The sequence below is a fragment of the Pygocentrus nattereri genome, chromosome 10 (genome assembly GCF_015220715.1).
Source record: "Pygocentrus nattereri isolate fPygNat1 chromosome 10, fPygNat1.pri, whole genome shotgun sequence".
Taxonomy (NCBI): Eukaryota; Metazoa; Chordata; class Actinopteri; order Characiformes; family Serrasalmidae; genus Pygocentrus; species Pygocentrus nattereri.
The window spans coordinates 18,135,705-18,154,301 of record NC_051220.1 but is presented as its reverse complement, the minus strand read 5'-3'; the positions used below and the strand labels follow the sequence as shown (position 1 = coordinate 18,154,301).

At 37.9% G+C, this 18,597-nt stretch overlaps 1 protein-coding gene across 3 annotated transcripts in view; it reads right to left on the bottom strand.

The window, feature by feature from the left end:
• akt1 (v-akt murine thymoma viral oncogene homolog 1) overlaps positions 1–18,597 on the bottom strand; it is a 71,635-nt gene that overhangs the window by 33,171 nt on the left and 19,867 nt on the right. For all 3 annotated transcript variants that reach the window (XM_017703256.2, XM_017703257.2, XM_037542116.1), the window contains exon 3: positions 388–516. In XM_017703256.2, coding sequence (XP_017558745.1) covers positions 388–516 — 129 coding nt within the window. The remainder of the gene's footprint in view (positions 1–387; positions 517–18,597) is intronic.

The window sequence follows — 18,597 nt, the reverse complement described above, 5'->3', positions numbered from 1 at the left end:
AAATAAAACGCTATATCTGTGCTGTAGACGTCATGACCTCTGGCTCCCATCACCACCACCGTGAAAAATCAATGGAATGAAATCTGGGCTTACCATCAAAGTGTCTTCCTCAGTATGAGAAGATGGTTTTGCCTTAATAATGATTTGTAGTTTTTCAAACCATTACAAATTCTTATTGTTATTCTTATTCTGCTGCCACAAATATTGATAAAGGTGAAGCTGAGAAAAAAAACCTGGTCAATATTTCAATATCAATATTATGTTATGTTACTGCAAACTGAAAGACAACGCATGAATTTGTATCTTCAATATTTTTGAACCAAGACGTATTAGTTCAGTGGCCTACAAACTTTCCCTGTAGCAAAGATGATACACTAAGATACTTACGTGCCACAGAGAAGTTATTGAGCGGAGTCTCCAGCTGGTCCACGTCCTGTGGCCGCTCCTTATACCCAATAAAAGTACCGTCATTCTTCAGCAGGAAATACCTCGGCCTCCATGTCTTAATGTACTCTCCTGTACAGCAGAGAGAAAAAGACAGCAGTGTAAATTTAATATGGAAAACAGAGACATGTTGTTCTGATACTGCATGGCAGTCTGGAAGTTTACATGAAACCTTTCTTGTGTGTGCTGTAACTTCATATAAGACTACGGGGGAAAAGGAAAAAAAAAAAAAAAAAAAAAAAAAAAAAAAAAAAGATGCCAGCTTCTCACTTCTTACCACAGCCCACACCTAAAAACTGCTGTCTTTCACAGCTACAAATATCTATTTCTGCTGAAGACTAGAGGGAGACACTGCACCAGATGTTGCAGAATGTAGAAAAAAAAAAAAGGATGGAAAAAAAGCTTGCACATCAAAAAAAAAAAAAAAAAAAAAACCCAACCAAAGCATCTACAATGTGTTGGGGAGAAACTGAGAGTGGAGAAAAGTTAGGAATTGAATAGTTCTCCAAGAGCAAGAGAGAGAAATGCAATTCATTTTTAATTACGGTAGAGGAGTATTAACCCCATGCAGTGGCTGAGCAAGCTGTCCTTAATTGGTCGATTTCCTCCATTCACTTCAGTCTGGAGTGGAGGGGGATCAGTCAGAGCTGACTGCTGCCTCTCTGCCTCTGTAGAGTTCGGGTCTGTTCCCGCTGTGACAGACCAGTCATTGAACAGAGGAAAGGAGGAAGGCTGGTCTGGTAGGTCGAAGCAGTGTCACATTTACCAGAAGGCACAATTAATACAACTGTGTTCAAGCATCATGTGCACCGGTATTTGAGTAAGCATTCGAGGAACAAGTATTGGAAAACTAAAAATCACTATTAGAATACTAATAACATTTTGTTACAGGAAGACTGAGACAAGGTTTCACTGCAAAATGCTGTATATCCATTTGTAAGAATTTTGGATATATTTTGGTGTTTTTGAAAAGAATAAGAGCTGATGCATAATGGAAAATGCATTTTTATTTCACTAATAAAGGTGATATTAATTACATAGCACTGAAATTTCATCAACAACACAAAAAATAAAAACATTTTGCAACAAGATTTTTAATTTACAGACCAACATATTCAGTGAAACTCCGATTTTACATTTTAATAGATCTGTAAAACATAAAATTTAGCTTGTATTTGATAGACAATGCTATATGTTGCCCGATTCTGAAACACAAATGCTTTAACATGGGCACAATGCCAAGGAAGCACTGTTAAGAACGTGACTAAGAAGGCAGTGATCAGTAAACATGCTAGGCTGATGTCCAGGAATAGGTAAAACATCTCTAACAAACTAACAGTCATTAAGAGTCAGTGTTCCACTGGTTATCTAGTTTTCGCTCATTAGCTCTGAGGTAGTATCTGGTATATTACTCATTCAATCACAAACCTACCCATTTCCCTCAGCTATTTTTGAATAATAAAAACACATTTGGAAGTGCATTCCTCTGCATGACACAAAAGTTTGTGCCACATCTAAAAAAGGGAAGCAGGTTTACATTAATTTCAGATGAAATTTCAGACAAATTATCAGAGGCGTTTTTTCCCTTCTTTGTGGTTAACCTAATATCCGTTCATGAACTCACAGATACTCAAATATAAAAATTAGTTGGAATGCGCTTCCCTAGTTGACATCCACTAATCTTACAGCTTGTGCACTTAACTTATTTAGTAGGGCCCTACCATTATATACTAGTTGGCCAACATATCAGCTGATATTGGCGACCTGCAGGTTGATATGTAATATTCAGCACAAATATTGTCTTTTATTTATTTAATTTTTGGGTCACAGCATCCCTGGACCCCAAACCCACAATCTCCTAATTGTGCCAAACCTTATATGGTGTTCCTCAGTGGCACAATAACCTGAGTCACCTCCTATGTAACTATATGACAGTATGCTGAACCGGTATGTATGAACTCAAGACACAATCATGGACAGAATAAAACATATGAACTGTATCCAAGCTTAATCTGTAGCATGAGAACAAAGTTACATTACAAAAAATTTTAATAATTGTTATAATGCAAAACTTTTTTATGAATTAAACAAAAAAATTGTTACAATACACAAAAAGCAAAACCACAAAGAATAATGAGTAGCTCTACTGCCAGTGCCACAATATTTCTGTTGTTGAATCCAAGCAAAATTAAAATCTAAAATACAATTTAAAAATATGCCAATATTATCATTTATCAAAATTTTTTGCCCTCACAACTGTCATGAGCCACAAAATCTGCATATCTGTCAGGCCTTACTGTTCACAGTAGGTAACAGTTTGGCTTATTTTTCATTCAGTTACAAATGTTACAAAAATATAACACACTATGAATATAATTCATCAAAATGTCATCAATGTTTTCAAAAAAGTTGGAAAAATTAGCAATAAATCCTGAAATAAACTAAAGTTAAAGCTGCAATAGTTTACATCTAAGACAACCCAGGCCTGGGCTTCCAGAAGTTTGGGTACATTGCTGCTCAAACACATCTGATTCATCTCCTCTGTTATTTGCTCAATATAGGAGGTGTATTTAACCAGGAAAATCACCAAACCCTGCTGGACTTGCTGGTCTTCCAGGACCAAAACAGACTATGCCTGGTGTACACAATAGCTCTGGTCTTATCATCAGGCTTCTCTGTCTCAACCCAAAGTAACCTGTACTTAGTGTAGGTGAAGCAGGCAAAAAAAACAGGTCACAATCCTCCATGGGGTCGAAATGGTTTTACTACAGTCAATGTCAACATGTAGTTCCACACCATAATCCACGCAACTGACAATCAGAAAGAGGCTGGGCAAACCAGAGCACTAGAGAGAGAACATCCGTCTCCCAGCGCCGTGCGCTTAACGATTTTCAATTTGCAGCAGATGTCCAATATGTTATTATGGCCGTTGCCATTTTTCATCACAGCACAGAGGGGAGGAGGACTAGAGCTCAGACACTTGTTCTGAAGTATAACGAGGTTCCACAATCAAAGACACTTTGTGTTTTAGTAGTGCTAATATTGTCAAGAGTTAAACTCAAAATGCTTAAACCTACGATCAAGGGGTGAGAACAAAAGAGTGGCGGCCTTGTCAAAGAATTCTCCAGTGGGGTCTTTAAAACTTTACCGATTACAAATCTTGCTGGGCACAGAAGGTGTTCTGGACAGAAAAGGCAAAAATCTGTGGGTGTAGGCATTAATAATCAATCCCCTTCTGATCTCTTCTTCCCCCTGTTGACCTGGTCCATCTGATGTCATAGGTGCTGTTCCAATTGCCACAGTTTGCTAAATATTACTCTATGAAAAAAGAGCTTAAAGAAAATAAAGAGTTAAATAAGTTGATGTGACACTAAGACTCTCAAACTCTCTATAGCTACAGCTGATGTCTGGGCAACCAGCTTGGCAGGAGGGTCCATGGACACCACAACAGCAACAACATTTTCAAAAATTATTTTCTTTTTCAAACAAACATAAAACATCCGACTGGTTTTTGTATGGAGACATGCTTGTTAATTGGAAATACCCTGTACATACAAGTACGTATTTCTGTTAGTTTAGCCGCAATTTCTATTATTTGGCTGCAAGATTCATTGTCCTGGTGACTCAGTGACCGTTTCAGTTCAGTTTCAATCTTGGAGGGCATGAGTCCAGCACAGTTTGGTGATGTCCTGGCTCGAACATACCCATTAAATATGATCAGTAACTGATTAGTTAAATGGGGAGGGGGTAAAGCAACCTTGTGATTGTGAATGGCATTACAAAGCATTATTTAAAGAAAAAAAAAAAAAAGTAACATGACATTTCATGAGGGTTTTCCTTCAAGAGCTTGCATTTGAATTGATGGAACAATTAATTTCACCAGGTATGTAACATAAATAAAAATTTGTCTTGGTAAATGCACACATGTATGATAAAAAACATACAGTACATTTTATCGGTGTCGGCACAAATATTGTCTTTTATTTATTTAATTTTTTGGTCACAACATCCCTGGAACCCAAACCCACAGTCTCCTATTGCATGGAAATTTTTGTCTTTTGAAGACAATTACCAGACACAGCAATAAGAACCTGGTTTGCTGTCCTAGCGGTGCTGGACTAAAACGAATTTCTTCAACTTAATTTACAGCCATAGGAATGACGAAGATGTCATCTTCAAAACTGCTCCAGTTAGGACGAATCAAAACCAACTTAAGGCAGAAGATTCACACAATTATATCTGACCATTTTCCCTCCCACCTCCATTCCTCCCACCCTTCCTTTCATCCTTCTCTCTCTTCTGCGGCTGATCGGCTGCCAAGCAAGCCCGAGGACAGTATGTACACAGCGCAGTGTGCTGGATGATGAGGTCAGAACCCAGAGCCACATCAGTCACAGCGGAGGAGATATCAAGAGTTCCTCAATAGACAAGCCAGAGCTACTTTAGGAAACGGAAACAGGCAGACAGAGTCGTTCCAGACTGATGACATGGTAATAAGTACTTACACTACGACTCATTCAACCATGTAAACTGTCCTGAAAACAGACCAATAAACAGTCCATTTATCTGCTAGCCAAGCACAAGCGCTCTAAGCAGAATGGGATAAGTGATTGTTCAGTTAGTAGCTGAGGACAAATGCGTGCATTTCTGAACATGCACATTAAGACAGGTAATTGTATGTAAATAAGCAGGAGAATTCAGAGATGCAAAGCTTTCATTGTGCGTATGCGTGCACTCTCAGGGGCACACTGTCCAGCTTTTTGCTTGCCAGGCTAGCTGACGTACTCTGCCCACCGTGGTTGGCATGGCTTGGCCTTATGCTGCATGTCTCCGGTCTTTGATGACGTGCAGTGCCACCCAGCTTGCAACCCCGCCGCCCCCAAACACATTCAGGGGAGATGGACACTGCATTTGCTCATCACAGCACTCTGTTAACCAACTCTCTTTCTATCACACTCCAACAGTGGGGTCCAAAATTTAGTAGAATGCTTCAAATTTGCACACTTTTCTAATTTAACACAAATTTAAATCAATACAAACTATATTATCAGCATAACAATTTGGGCAACAAGAAAAACAAGAAGTTTCAGAATGAATTTCTTAGTAGTTGCAAATGCCTGATACCAGTAGATTAATTCCACAATTCCAGGCATCTGAACATGTGCTTTAACAGAGCGCAAACGACTAAATCCAACTGTATGCAAAATTCTGACTATCCCTGTTCAAATTACGTACTTTTACGTTATTTTTCTATGTGCAAAATAAACTAAGGCATTCTTTACAGCAAAGGAACTTAAAATATGAAATATGCCATTTTCTGTAGTTTCTACATTTTATGTTTCATTTTTTCTCAATGTTATATTCAGTAATGGTATAATAAACAGTAATTGTATATTAAAATGTGCAGAAGTGTGTTGTCTGTTGAGAATATATATGGACAACACACTCTGGGGAGAGGAGTACTTTTACTTTGTCACAGATATCGCTCGTCTTATGATTTGATTACACGGCAACAATCAGACTTTTTTAATAGTGTGATACTAGAACAGGGTTTGGGGTTATCAACTCCAACAAACAATTAATATAAATAACAATTTCTACCAAACTTACAATGACAATACTTTTCTGGTATATCAACGGCAGCACAGTGTGTTAACCTCAAGTGTTGATACCATATATTATTATGCCATATATTATAAGAGGGTCGAATTTTGTCATTTTATTTGATCTGGTATGGTTGTGGCCTCCCCTCCTCTAATTGAGATTATTAAAACACTATGAAACCTTAACTGTAATACCCTAGAGGCTTGGAAGACATGGAACATTATTTCAAGCAACATAACTATTTATTTTTATTTATTATTATTATTATTATCATCAGTATTATTATTTTTACAATTTTAACCAAGAAGGTTATATAGTCAGAAGTCTGAGATTAAGGCTGCACTTCGATGACTCTGCCTCTGTGCCTGCCTGGTTATCTCTTGAATCTTCCTCCTTAGCTCCCACCTCTTTAGCTTCTCTTTCAATCTCCACGATACAGCCATCTAAATCAAATTGTAACAATATTATTGTCAGGTCTAGAATTAAGATTTGGAAACAGTTCAGGCGTCATTTTGGCATACAGTCACTCCCACTTTTTACACCACTCTGTGCAAACCCACTATTCCCCCCCTCTTTACAAGACCAAGCCTTCAAGATCTGGCATGACCATGGTCTTAAATCTGTCACCGACTTGTATATCGAATGCGTTTTTGGCTCCTTCCAGCAACTCTCTGATACATATGAACTGCCTCGTTCTCATCTCTTTCGCTACTTGCAGATCAGTGACTTCGTTAAGAAAAAATTCCCTAACTTTCCAGATCCACCGCCTCAGTCACCTCTAGATACACTTTTCTCATCTCTCCCTTCTACTCTCAAGGGGGTTGTATCTATATTTTATACAAGGATTTTTGCTCTCCACCCCTCTGACCATAGAATCAAAACTCTATTGGCTCAAGATCTTAGGGAAGATATTTCGGAGGAGACCTGGCGGGCAATATTGTTACGCGTTCATACTTCCTCTGTGAGTGCTAAACACAGGGTAATACAATGTAAACTATTGCATAGCGTATACTGGACCAAAACCAGACCGTCTAGAATTTACAGCAATATTGACCCCAACTGTGACAGATGCCATCAAGGCCCGGCTAATCTATATCACATGTTCTGGACTTGTCCTTTATTACAGACATACTGGAACTCGATATTCAGTTCACTCTCAGGCATTTTGCAAGTGCCTGTTGCTCCCTCTCCAGTTATCGCAATGTTTGGTGTTCTTCCAGCTACTCTCAAATTATCTAAACGCAAATCCAATTTGGTAGCGTTTCTGACTCTTTTAGCAAGGTGGCTCATTCTGACCCATTGGAAAAAAGCATATCCTCCCTCTCACACACACTGGATAAAAGACACGCTGTATTTTTATGAAACTAGAAAAAATGAACTACACCCTTAAAGGATCTATAGGTAATTACTACAAAGCATGGGGACCCTTCTTAACACATCTAGATGATGTGGAGCTCTGGGATCATCAAGATTCCAATTAGTTAGATTCAAAAAGTGACTTCCTCCAATTTTGTCTTGGGCCGTTGCCTCCTGCCTCCTTTTGTGTCTCTGTTTGTATGATTAAGATGCTATCAACTGCTGATTTGTGGTGTTCAAATATTTCACTTTTAATGTAACTGTTTTTTGTGTATTTTGTTTCTTTCAAGATTATTTTTTGTTTCATTATTTGTTTCTTTGTCTGTGTAGGTGTGCAAGTGTATGTTTTTGATGCATATCTTAAACCAACAAATAAAACAATGATAAAAAAAAAAAAAAGTCTGAGATTAAGACCTGAAGAAAAAGTATTGATTTCGTTTTAAAGCTAAATGCTAATTTCTCTGAGGCTCTGAATGTGACGACAGGTTTAGCCCTACAGGCCATCAACAAGAGACCGATTGTAGAAGTGTTACATAATATTATCTGTGTCAAATTACGCTGCAGTGTTTGGTTGCTGAAAACAAATGGACAGAAGAATAACTGATGATGTGCCTCTAAAGCAAAATCATGCTTGACGTGTTTTCATTCAAAACTCTGATCCAAAATTGTTCTCCAAGCCTCTTAGTGGGCCTGAAACTTGCGTTGAGGAGACACACATCACAGTGGAATGTGACACCAGGGATCTGAAGCAGTCAACCATACTCACACACCTGTCAATGTTGATGCACTACATCCCAAAATGCAAGTACAAAGCAAATTTGACGTTATGATACAATCAAATGACTTCATACACTTTCACTTTTTTTGGTCACTTCCTCACAGCTTTGTACAGTTTTACTGATCAGTTGTTTAAGTTTCCAATTTAAATGGTGCAGCAGTTACATTCTGACTAACCAAACCAGTTTATTTATAGTTTTCAGAGCTGCAAAGCAGAGTTTTTTTATTTTACGTGTGTGGTTTGCACTTTATGACGTGTGTAAAACAGAACTACAGAAACCACATTCAGTATCATTCAGTTTTTAAACTGATTCACAGAGCATACTGCCTCTCAACCCCCCATTGAAAAAAAAAATATATTAACACGTGTTTCAATGATCCACATACAACATTCTCCAAATTCTAATCAAGCTTGAATCTGAACTTGAAATGTCTACAGAAAGACCTCTGAATTTACTCTGAAATGGATTTCAGTATATAATGAACTGAAATTAAAGAGGTTTCTCATACAGTAATATATACTTTATAGCATTATTCTTTTAATACAATTCAGTCTTAATATTTACATTTAGGGCATAACAATGTGATATGTAGCTGCAATTTTCCTGACTAATTCTGCAATTGTTTTCTATAAATTATGCTACAGGCCTTTTTCTCCCTCAAGAAAACCAACGTGTTCATTGTTTTTGAGTGCTGATTGTAAAGTGCCACTCTGCCAGTACATAAGTTCTGTGTTACTATACTAAATTATCCCACTTACTACTTAAGATGGCAGTAAAAATGGTAACATATTATTAAAATTTCAAACTCTTTCAAATTGTAATTTCAATGTTAAAACGGATAATTGTTCAGCCCTATTTCTACATCAGAGGAATAAAACTGGAACCGAGCTTAACTTTGTGAGTTATTCAAAGCCAGACTCTGATCTGAATAATTTACCTCCTTAAACTCCAAGCATTCAAACTTTATTGCATTATTAATTTCAAGGTTTATAATACAGTCAGTACAATCCCTTATTCAGTGATCACTTTCAAACTAACATGCAAATTATGTAGTTCCAGGACTGAGGAGGGGAATTCTAGACATGCCTAGATTGGCTCTCGGAGGGAAGAAAAAAAAATTCTAATGAATGCAATCCTTTCCTGTAACAGGCCTAGCCTGAAATAGCACATACTCACACTGTAGGATGTGATGCTGTTAGCTGTACAATTCCTCCTCCAGAGGAGTGGAGTGTTTAAGTAGTTTCAACATGACAGTCTACTCTAGATCCTCACGTAAAGAGCTTCAGTTAAGAATAATATACTTAAAATGGTGTTTAAAAACAACAAATCAGATATATCAGTACTTAAAAACAAAAAAAAAAAAAACTTGTATTACACCATTTCTGTCTACTTTATTACAAAATAAGAGTGTTTGTAACAAGTCCCAAACAAAACGGTGTCTGTATTTATCAATTCTTTCCAGATATAAATTTAAAACAGAATATTTTATTACAAACCTGTGTAGACCTTTAACATGTGTAACTAAAATCTGAATCTATAAATGATGACAACAGAAGCAACTTTGAAAGTTAATACCAACAGCATCCAATATCAACAGAAATCTACTGTCCAATCATTTAAATTGATTTATCCCACAATTTCCCACACTGTGTACCACACATCAAAAGCACAATGCTACAGGGAACTCATGGTTACCAGTCTTGCTCAGTCACGTGACTCTAAATGTGCCCACCACATCCGCCTGACCGTCTAGTCGTTTCACCTTCCCTTTCACATTGGCCAGCTTCTAATAAAATCGGTTCTGTGAATACCCCTTCCACTCGCCTACCGCAACATCCACCCACATTTCCTTTTTTCATTGAGCCTTCCTCTTTTTCACTCTCACCAGTTCCACTTTTTCAGACTCAGCTCTTGCTTCTCAGCTCGAAGATGTAGAGGGTAAACAAGGAACAAAGCGTATAGACCGTAACACTACACATCCCTTATTATGGTTCAATCACGACAGCGCTGTGGACAACGTACAGGCTAACCTGGGATTTAAAGATAAGCTCAGGGAGAATTTTTGCAGTATTTTTTTAATAATTATTCATATTTTATCAATTATTTCACATAATAAACCATGGGAACAACACATATGAGAGTGATGTTTTATTTGGTAATTCAATACTATTCATCCATGAATTTACAGTCGAATGGAAAAGTTTGAAAACTATAACTCAAATTATATGTTCTGTTGAAGTAAAAATAAATGTATCTACACATCGTCTACAGGAAACAAATATTAGTGCACAATTTTATTTTTCATTGATTTTAAAATATTGGGGAAGAAATAACCCTAAAACATAAAATAACTTTTGTAATGTAATGTATATATAAAATTCAGCAAATATACAGTTATTGTGTATTATAATGAGCACAGAATGTGTTAACTTCTTTTCAATTAGAAAATCAAACAAACCAGGGATGCATAAAAATCTTCAAAATGTTTACGTATAATTTGAGAATGCAATGTGTGCTTTGATACTGATAAATATTTACAAATCAGGGGTGCACTTTTTGGGGGAACTTTTTTTGTCTTGGCCAAAGTGCTATGTTTATGGTGAGATGAGAGCCAACACAGGTTTCAAAATAATAATAAAAATATACACTATACTTTGTTACCAAAATGTTTCAAATGTACATAATGTCTGATGTTATATGATGAAAAACGTTAGTACTTTCATTAAGATTTATGCAAAATACAAACATTAAAAAAAAGAAAAAGAAATGTTACTTTTGAAAGCAAATGATGGCGAGGTTATTCTGACTACAAAATGACCAACCGAAGTCAACTGAATATAAGCAAACAACCTACATCCATTTTTATTATTAAATGTATTAATAACATTCCGATCTGCCATCAGCTGTTGCGGAAAGCTCCATTAGATCTTCAACCATTTTTTTTTAAACATGCAGAGAAAAGATGGTTTTATTCTGTTTGGAGGTATTGTATTAATGAAATTCCACCTTGTAGTGAGACTAAGACCCACTGATGTTGAGACTGAGACAAGGCTGTTCAAGTAGGTCTCAAGTAGACCTGAAGGATTTAGAGAAAATATCTAATTGCAATTTTTCTGACCAACATTGCAACAGTGATTTGATTAACTTTTTATAAATTAAGCTCCAGGCCTGTTTTCCCCATCAATAACTCCAACATGTTAATTTTTTTTAGACTGGAGGCTTGAACACGGAATATGCTAGACTATCAGTTCACAAGCTCTATGGTATTAGGCTAAATTTTACCCCTTAAATCAAAGACAAATGTTGAAAAGCGCCGCATATAATTAAAATTGCACTATTTAAAACTGTGATTTCGATATAAAAAACACTGATTTTTCATCCCTAATTCTCAAGCCCAAGACTGGAGTAATAACACTAATCGCAAGATCACAATTATTTTCCACAGCTGTTGCTTCTGAGTCACACCAAACTAAATTTGAATTGGGCACATTATCATCTACAGGGTTGAGGCAAGCACCTGTAAATAAAAGAAAGCAGAAAAAAAAAAAAACAAAAAAAAAAAAAAAAACTATGACACATCAAAATGAAAAACAACAAAAGTTCTGACTAGTGCCATTGCACATTTTAGGGCAGTGCAATGTTTGTTTATGTGAACTCGAGTTGTATCAGTCATCAGCTTGAGGTTACTAAGTATCAACAAGATAGATAATCAACCTGTTTGACCACTTTGCCTTTGTACTTTAACATACGCAATAAACAAAAATAAATTGTTAATCAGAATTACTTACACAGCATTTAAAATTTCATGATTGTACAGGTCGCCTAGTGACTTCAATCCCATCCTATAGCAAAATTATACATTTCATAGTCAAACCAATCTGTTTGCAGTAGAATACCCATGTTAAATTGTAGAGGCCAGTTCAGGACATACTGTCATAAAGACTTCTCCATTATCGAACCAACCCATCATACTAACGTTTCAAAAAGCAGCAGCGTGGATTCAGAGATAGTCCGGTTCTCAAAAACAGGAAACAAATCTTGAGAGCTTTACTACTGCCAGTAAGATAAGAGAGCGTGCCACCTTTGGCATTGCTACCATATTATCTGAGGCCTCTTATGAATCGTTGACTTCATGCAACAGTAGAAAGTGTGTTAGAAGGACTTAACTGAGTGATACAGCTGTGTCAATGTAATTAAATGATGCAAGTACATTCAGTTTATTTAACCTGTGCTGAAGTAACCTTTACCACATAAATCATTTATGCTCTGTATTAGTTATTAGGTTATAGACTGCTGCGATTAGCACTTAGCCATCAGCCTTCTAACTTAGGCTTTATAGAGCTGCTAACTGAAAAATTTCAGTTGGACATCTTCCCCAATTTAACAAAATAAAAAGCCTGGAGACGAGGCGGTGTGTTTAAAGTTAGTACAAGTTAGAAAATATAATTTCAGTGGATTATGGTACAGTTATGTTCCCTGACTAAAGGTACTGAGATGTACCCAGAGGGTACCACCACAGTGACACTGCTGCCGATACTCAGCCCAATTGTGCGAGCTGTGTGTGATACACCTCTTCATCTAATGCATGCAAGGACGTGTAACTGTGAGGAAGATTGTGTGTGTACATGTGTATGTATAGCGTAATAAAGTATACATGCATAGTTTTAGTGCCTTGGTAGCAGTACAGCTGTTGTCAGATAGAGATGAATTAGAGATGAATTAGAGATGAATGTGTGTGTGGACCTGTCAGGGCCTGATAGAGTGCTTGTACATGCTTAACAGCTGCACAGCACAGGGATGCTCGCAGGCTAAAGTGGAATATAATGAAGAGCAAGATTCTAGCACTCAAAAGAGAATTCATCTCTATCTGACATCTCTCACACACACACACACACACACACACACACACACACACACACACACACACACACACACACACACACACACACACACACACACACACACACACTTCATCTCTATCTGACAACTGCTGCACTGCTCAAACACCACCAAACTCAGCATTACACACAAAATACACACTTGGATTAAGTGGATTAAGGCACTAGTGAGTATGCTGGTCATTTTTCTCTTAGTGTCTCAATTGTAAAATGAAATGGCAGAATGACCCTGAGGGCACTACAATGCACTCATTGTTTCTAGTGAACTCTATTGATCACTACAGCAGATCAATGCATATAGAGAGCACAGAGACTCTCTTGTTACCAGAGAAATGTTACATTAATGTAAACACTGTAAAAAGCCACTCTATACACTTAAAAACAAAGAGCATAATGCTGATCATCATCACCAACAAGTGTACCCTAGCCAGTCTGTTTTGTTTCTCTTTTTTTGTTCATCACCTGCACTGTGTTATGCCAGGTCTACAGCTGGGAATGAAAAAGCCAACTTTAGCCTTTCAAACAACTCATGAAGGTTTATATTACTGCCATCAAAGCCAGTGTACGTAAGCATTTTCTGTCATTTTTCAAATTCAAAAGCAATTTGAAAAAGCTAATTAAACTGTGTGTTTACAATTGAATTTCTCCTTAGAATATGCGCTATTTAAGACAAATGTGCATTTGCTTTGCATTTCTTTGTGAATAATGGCTGACGAAAATTAATACGGAAAACACATTTTATTTTAATTGTGTTAACGCTATGACTGACATATTAAAGCTAGAAAAAGTCTAAACACTGGCAATCCTGGATTAATACTGCATTAGCAACCACTGCTAGTGACATTTTAGCACTCTCCAACCAGGCACAGGATAATTCTGTCACAAGTGATTTCCTGTTGTTTTGTGTAGAAGTGATACTTGACCGACCTGGAGGGTTTGTTGCTCACTGACAGAGAAAATGCAACTGCAAACAAGGTTGTATATACATTTTAATTTTGGCAGAGATGAAATGTGACGAAAAGGAAATGCAATTGCAAATTGCCAATTGTTATTTGTTTTATAATATGCAAGTCACACCATTAAGACAATGAAAAATGTTAAAACTACTTTGCTTTTCCACATAAATGTGCTCATATTGAATACAAAGGCAAATACACATTTTGAATTAGAAGTTAAATGATTATCTTACGCACAATCACATGGGAAATGCAATTGTATAATGCGCAAAAAATTATTAACACCACTCAGTTTTTTACAGTTTGTCTCTACCTTTTGTACTTCTACCCTGAAGCCCAGATGTATTTGCTGAGACACTCAGACTGTAGCCCTCTTGTTCAAACACAGCTTTTAAATGTCAAATTCCACTTGATAAAACCAAAATTAGTTCCAGCTACTGCCACAATGGATTTATTAATCACTGGAGGACAGTGATTCTAAAGTCTAAAGGAGCATTTACAGGCAAAACACACCTCTGATGCAGTAACATGAGAAATTAGGCAGATAAACAAAAGCAACAGTAAAGTGGAAATTTATAGTTCCCCTCAAAACAAGAAATAAGAGGTATGAGAACAAACAGATTTCCAAACAGTGAGTATATGCGCACACACATGTACATTATATATATATATATATATATATATATATATATATATATATATATATATATATATATATATATATATATATATATATAGACACACACACACACACACACACACACACACACCCTACAAGTGTGGAGGAGGTAAAACCACTAACTATACATTTATACATATACTCACTGTTCGGAAATCACATGTTCATGTGAGCCCTGTGTTAACATCACAAAAATAATGTTTCTGAATTAATTACAGTAATAAATCATTTCTGATGATGCTTGTTTTGTTCACTCACACAGAACAAAATTCACTGTTTTTAGAATCTTTCTTTAGAGTCAAATTTGATTAAATAAATAATTACAATCAACTACATAAATGAAAGGGGTTAATTGTGATTTGTTTGTGTATGTGACTGATTCCAAATTCATTTTTTGATTCATGCATTTTAACAGCTGCTTAATGAACTAAGCAGTTCACCCCTGTATAGTACAATACTAATGAAGGTGAAGGGATCCATTTCAGTCACAGCTTCGTTCTCAGTTAAACACAATACCTCACACAGTATTCAACAAAGTCACACCGGCTCTAACACTTTTAGAATAAACAAAAAGTGACCTGAACTTCCTTTTCCTCTTTGATATTGACAGTAATGTGACAAGCAAACCCTACCTACCTAGTCTACGTCTCATCCACACATCTCACCTAGCTCAATGTCACAATGCACCACTGAAACATCTATATAAAAAAAAAAAAAAAAAAAAATGAAGCCATACAAGCAGATTCAGCTCCATATTAAAACATCATTTATCTGAAATGCTTATACAGCACCCAAAATGCTTTCCCCCCTTCAAACTGGACTGATGGATGGCACAACATTGAAGCAGTCGAAATATCAGGTGGTGGAATTTGCTGAGCACAGAACACTGTCACTGTGCAGTTAAGGCAATCAGCTGGACTCTATGATGGGATGAATTAGCCTGCAGGTGTCTAGTATTAGAAACGGTGTTCAGCTAAAAAAAGAGAGACAATGCAGATGGTTTTGGATAAAAAGATTGTTTCGCCATTACGGCTAAATATCAGAACTGGAGCAGAAGGAGCTGACCTTGGATCAGCAGGAAAGTATGACTTTTTGACACCGTTTTCCATGCACCCAGCTTAAGGGGCCCGGGTCACCTCGGTGAAGATTATGAGAGAAAAAGAATGTTTAAAAAAAAAAAGAAAAAAAAAAAAGAACACCCACAAGGAAGAGACGCAGAGGCTGGTTGTCTGTTTAAGGGGAGTATGGAGTCTTTACAGGAAAAGAAAAAAAAAAAAACAAAAAACAACTTTCGATTTAACAATTCAACAATTTAAAAAGAGAGAGAGAGAGAGAGAGAGAGAGAGAGAGAGAGAGAGAGAGAGAGAGAGAGAGAGAGAGAGGAAGCACAAAAAGAAGTGCAAAAGAATGAAAGTGAAAGGAAGTGATGAACAAAACCCAACAGATCTCTATCTGTTCAGATACCTATACAGATAGCAAGTAAGAGAAGCAAAAAAAGAAAGGAAGGGAGAAAAAAAGAATGAAAGACAGAGCAAAGGCTAAAACAGAGAAGAGAAACAGAGAGGAAGAGAAAGACAGAAAGAAAGACTGTAAGAAAGCGTGAGTGAGCGTCCCTTCAATGCACCGCCCACACCCAAAAGTGAGGACTTCCTGCGGGAGTAGCTGCTGCATTCTGTCCTCCTCATTCATCGCTCAGGATGAGAGAGAGAGAGAGAGAGAGAGAGAGAGAAGGAGGGGAAAAAGAGAGAAAAAGAAAAAGAGAGAGGGGAAGCTCTGCTGACGGTGTGTGTATGTGTGAGAGTGAGAGGGGTGGGGGTGGGGGTCTCAGAATAAAAAGAGGCAGTAAGGTCGAGGATTTAGGGAATTAAAGTCTGAAAACTGGGAAAGTGTGCGTGTGTGTGGGTGGGGGGGGGGGGTTTGCACTTTTGTTGCTTTTTCCTGGGTCGCCCCCTCGCTCTCTCTGGATCTGGGCTGGTGTCCCGCAGCTGTGGCAGCCACCCTGCACCCTGCATCTTAATGAGTCATCGCCCCCCAGCGGAACCCCACCGGGGTCTCATCCACTGGTCCAGCGCTCAGTCATTACACAATATTAAGGGTGTAAAAATGCACCGACATATCTGAAGGGGACAATTCAACTGCACAGACTTTGGAACGTTATAATCGAGTAAAATAATCATCCATAAACCATGTTTTTCAGTTGATCCTGGAGCACTTCTGCCTCCATATTTTTTTTCCCCACCTGATACATAATCAGCTAATTGTGCAGCTAAGCCTGTGCAGAGTTAAAGTGGGTGAGTTTTTCTTGCTCATATTTGAGAAAAAGATTTCAAAGTCACAAGTGAGCATGTGTAAAGCATATGCTCCAACATATTATATTTGAGCATAATATTATTCAAAAGAAACATGCACAAAATTGTTGGTCGATACAAAATCCAGTATATCTTTAAAAGTAATTCTGAATTGTACCAACACTAACCAAACTGTGGAGAAATCTAAGATTTTATGATGCAATGAATTGTTTACAAGAGTCCTAAAGAACTGTCATCTAACCAAATCATCATGTACACCCCATCATCTACAGTCCCACATCAGCTGCCCAGGAGTTCGGGTTCCATCTCCGTCGCTCTCCCTCCTCCATCTCTCCTTTCTTCCCGTCTTTTGTTGGCCTCTTTTTTCATTCCCCTGCAGCTGGATGGGACTGAGCCTTGGGCAGCCCCCCTCTCGTTTTCTCTTTCCCTTTTTCTGCCACTGCTGCTAGGGTGGGCGCTGCCACCGCTACAGGAAAAAAGGAGGTGGGGGGGGTGGAGGAATACATGAAGGAAAAAACTGGGGGAGGAGGATGAGGAGCAGAGTCGGCCCCTCTTTCTCACGCTCGTAAGAAAGCCCTCACTTCTTCTCGGCGGCCAGAGGCACCTGCTGATTACCATAGAGACACTGTGTGAAGCCCCCCCCACCCCGGGTTTTTCTTCTGTTTCAAATCCCCCCCCCACCTCCTTTTTCCTTTCGGTAAACAAGTGGTCCATGGATTAGTTAACTGGGCTGCTGCACAGGAAACAAATAAACAAACAAATAAGAAAAAAAAAATTAACCAACTCGCAAGTTACATAGAGCGTAAGGCCAGACTTGATCTCATACAGCAGCCACGATTACAAACCTGTGGGGAAAAAAGCTATGAAGAACCTTCATGATTTGACATTTTCTCAAATGCTAAAGTCTTACTGTTAAAGCAATGAACAATTCTTTCGTAGCTCACTTGCATATTTTTTGCTACATTCTTCATCAAGTCAAGAGCGAAGCAGCAACATGGTTGCTAAGCACAATCCCATGGTATGCATTGTGTTTCTCATTCACAAAATGAACAGATTTCTCCAACAGCCTCTCTCCATCGCTGTGAATCTGATCAAAGATGTATGACTCCATTATTCCACACTAAACTTGATTTATACTAAACTATGATGACACGACAGCCTTTTAATGAAGAAACCAGCCACAAAGCAGCTAAAACGGATCGCATGGCCGAGTGGTCAGAGTTACTGGAGCGGGGTCCCGACAGAGGCATTGCCACCTGACTCCATATTACTCTTAATAGTGGAGCGTCCATGGGGTATGATGGAAAGTAATGGAAAGCTGGCTATCCTCTGACCAGTTGCTGAGGAGAGCAGCACTGATGATTGATGTTTGGGACGAGCAGGTGTCACGGCAAACAGAAGCAGCACCCATAGTCTACTCTTGGGACTATATGGGACTTCATACTGGCGAATGGGGGAGAAAGAGAGAAACAGAGAGAGTACAAGAGTAAAGGGGGCAAAGAGAAGAGAACAGAAGTGAGGAAAAGCCTGTCGGAGGCCGAGGGGGTAAAATAATGAAGGGAAATGTTGACG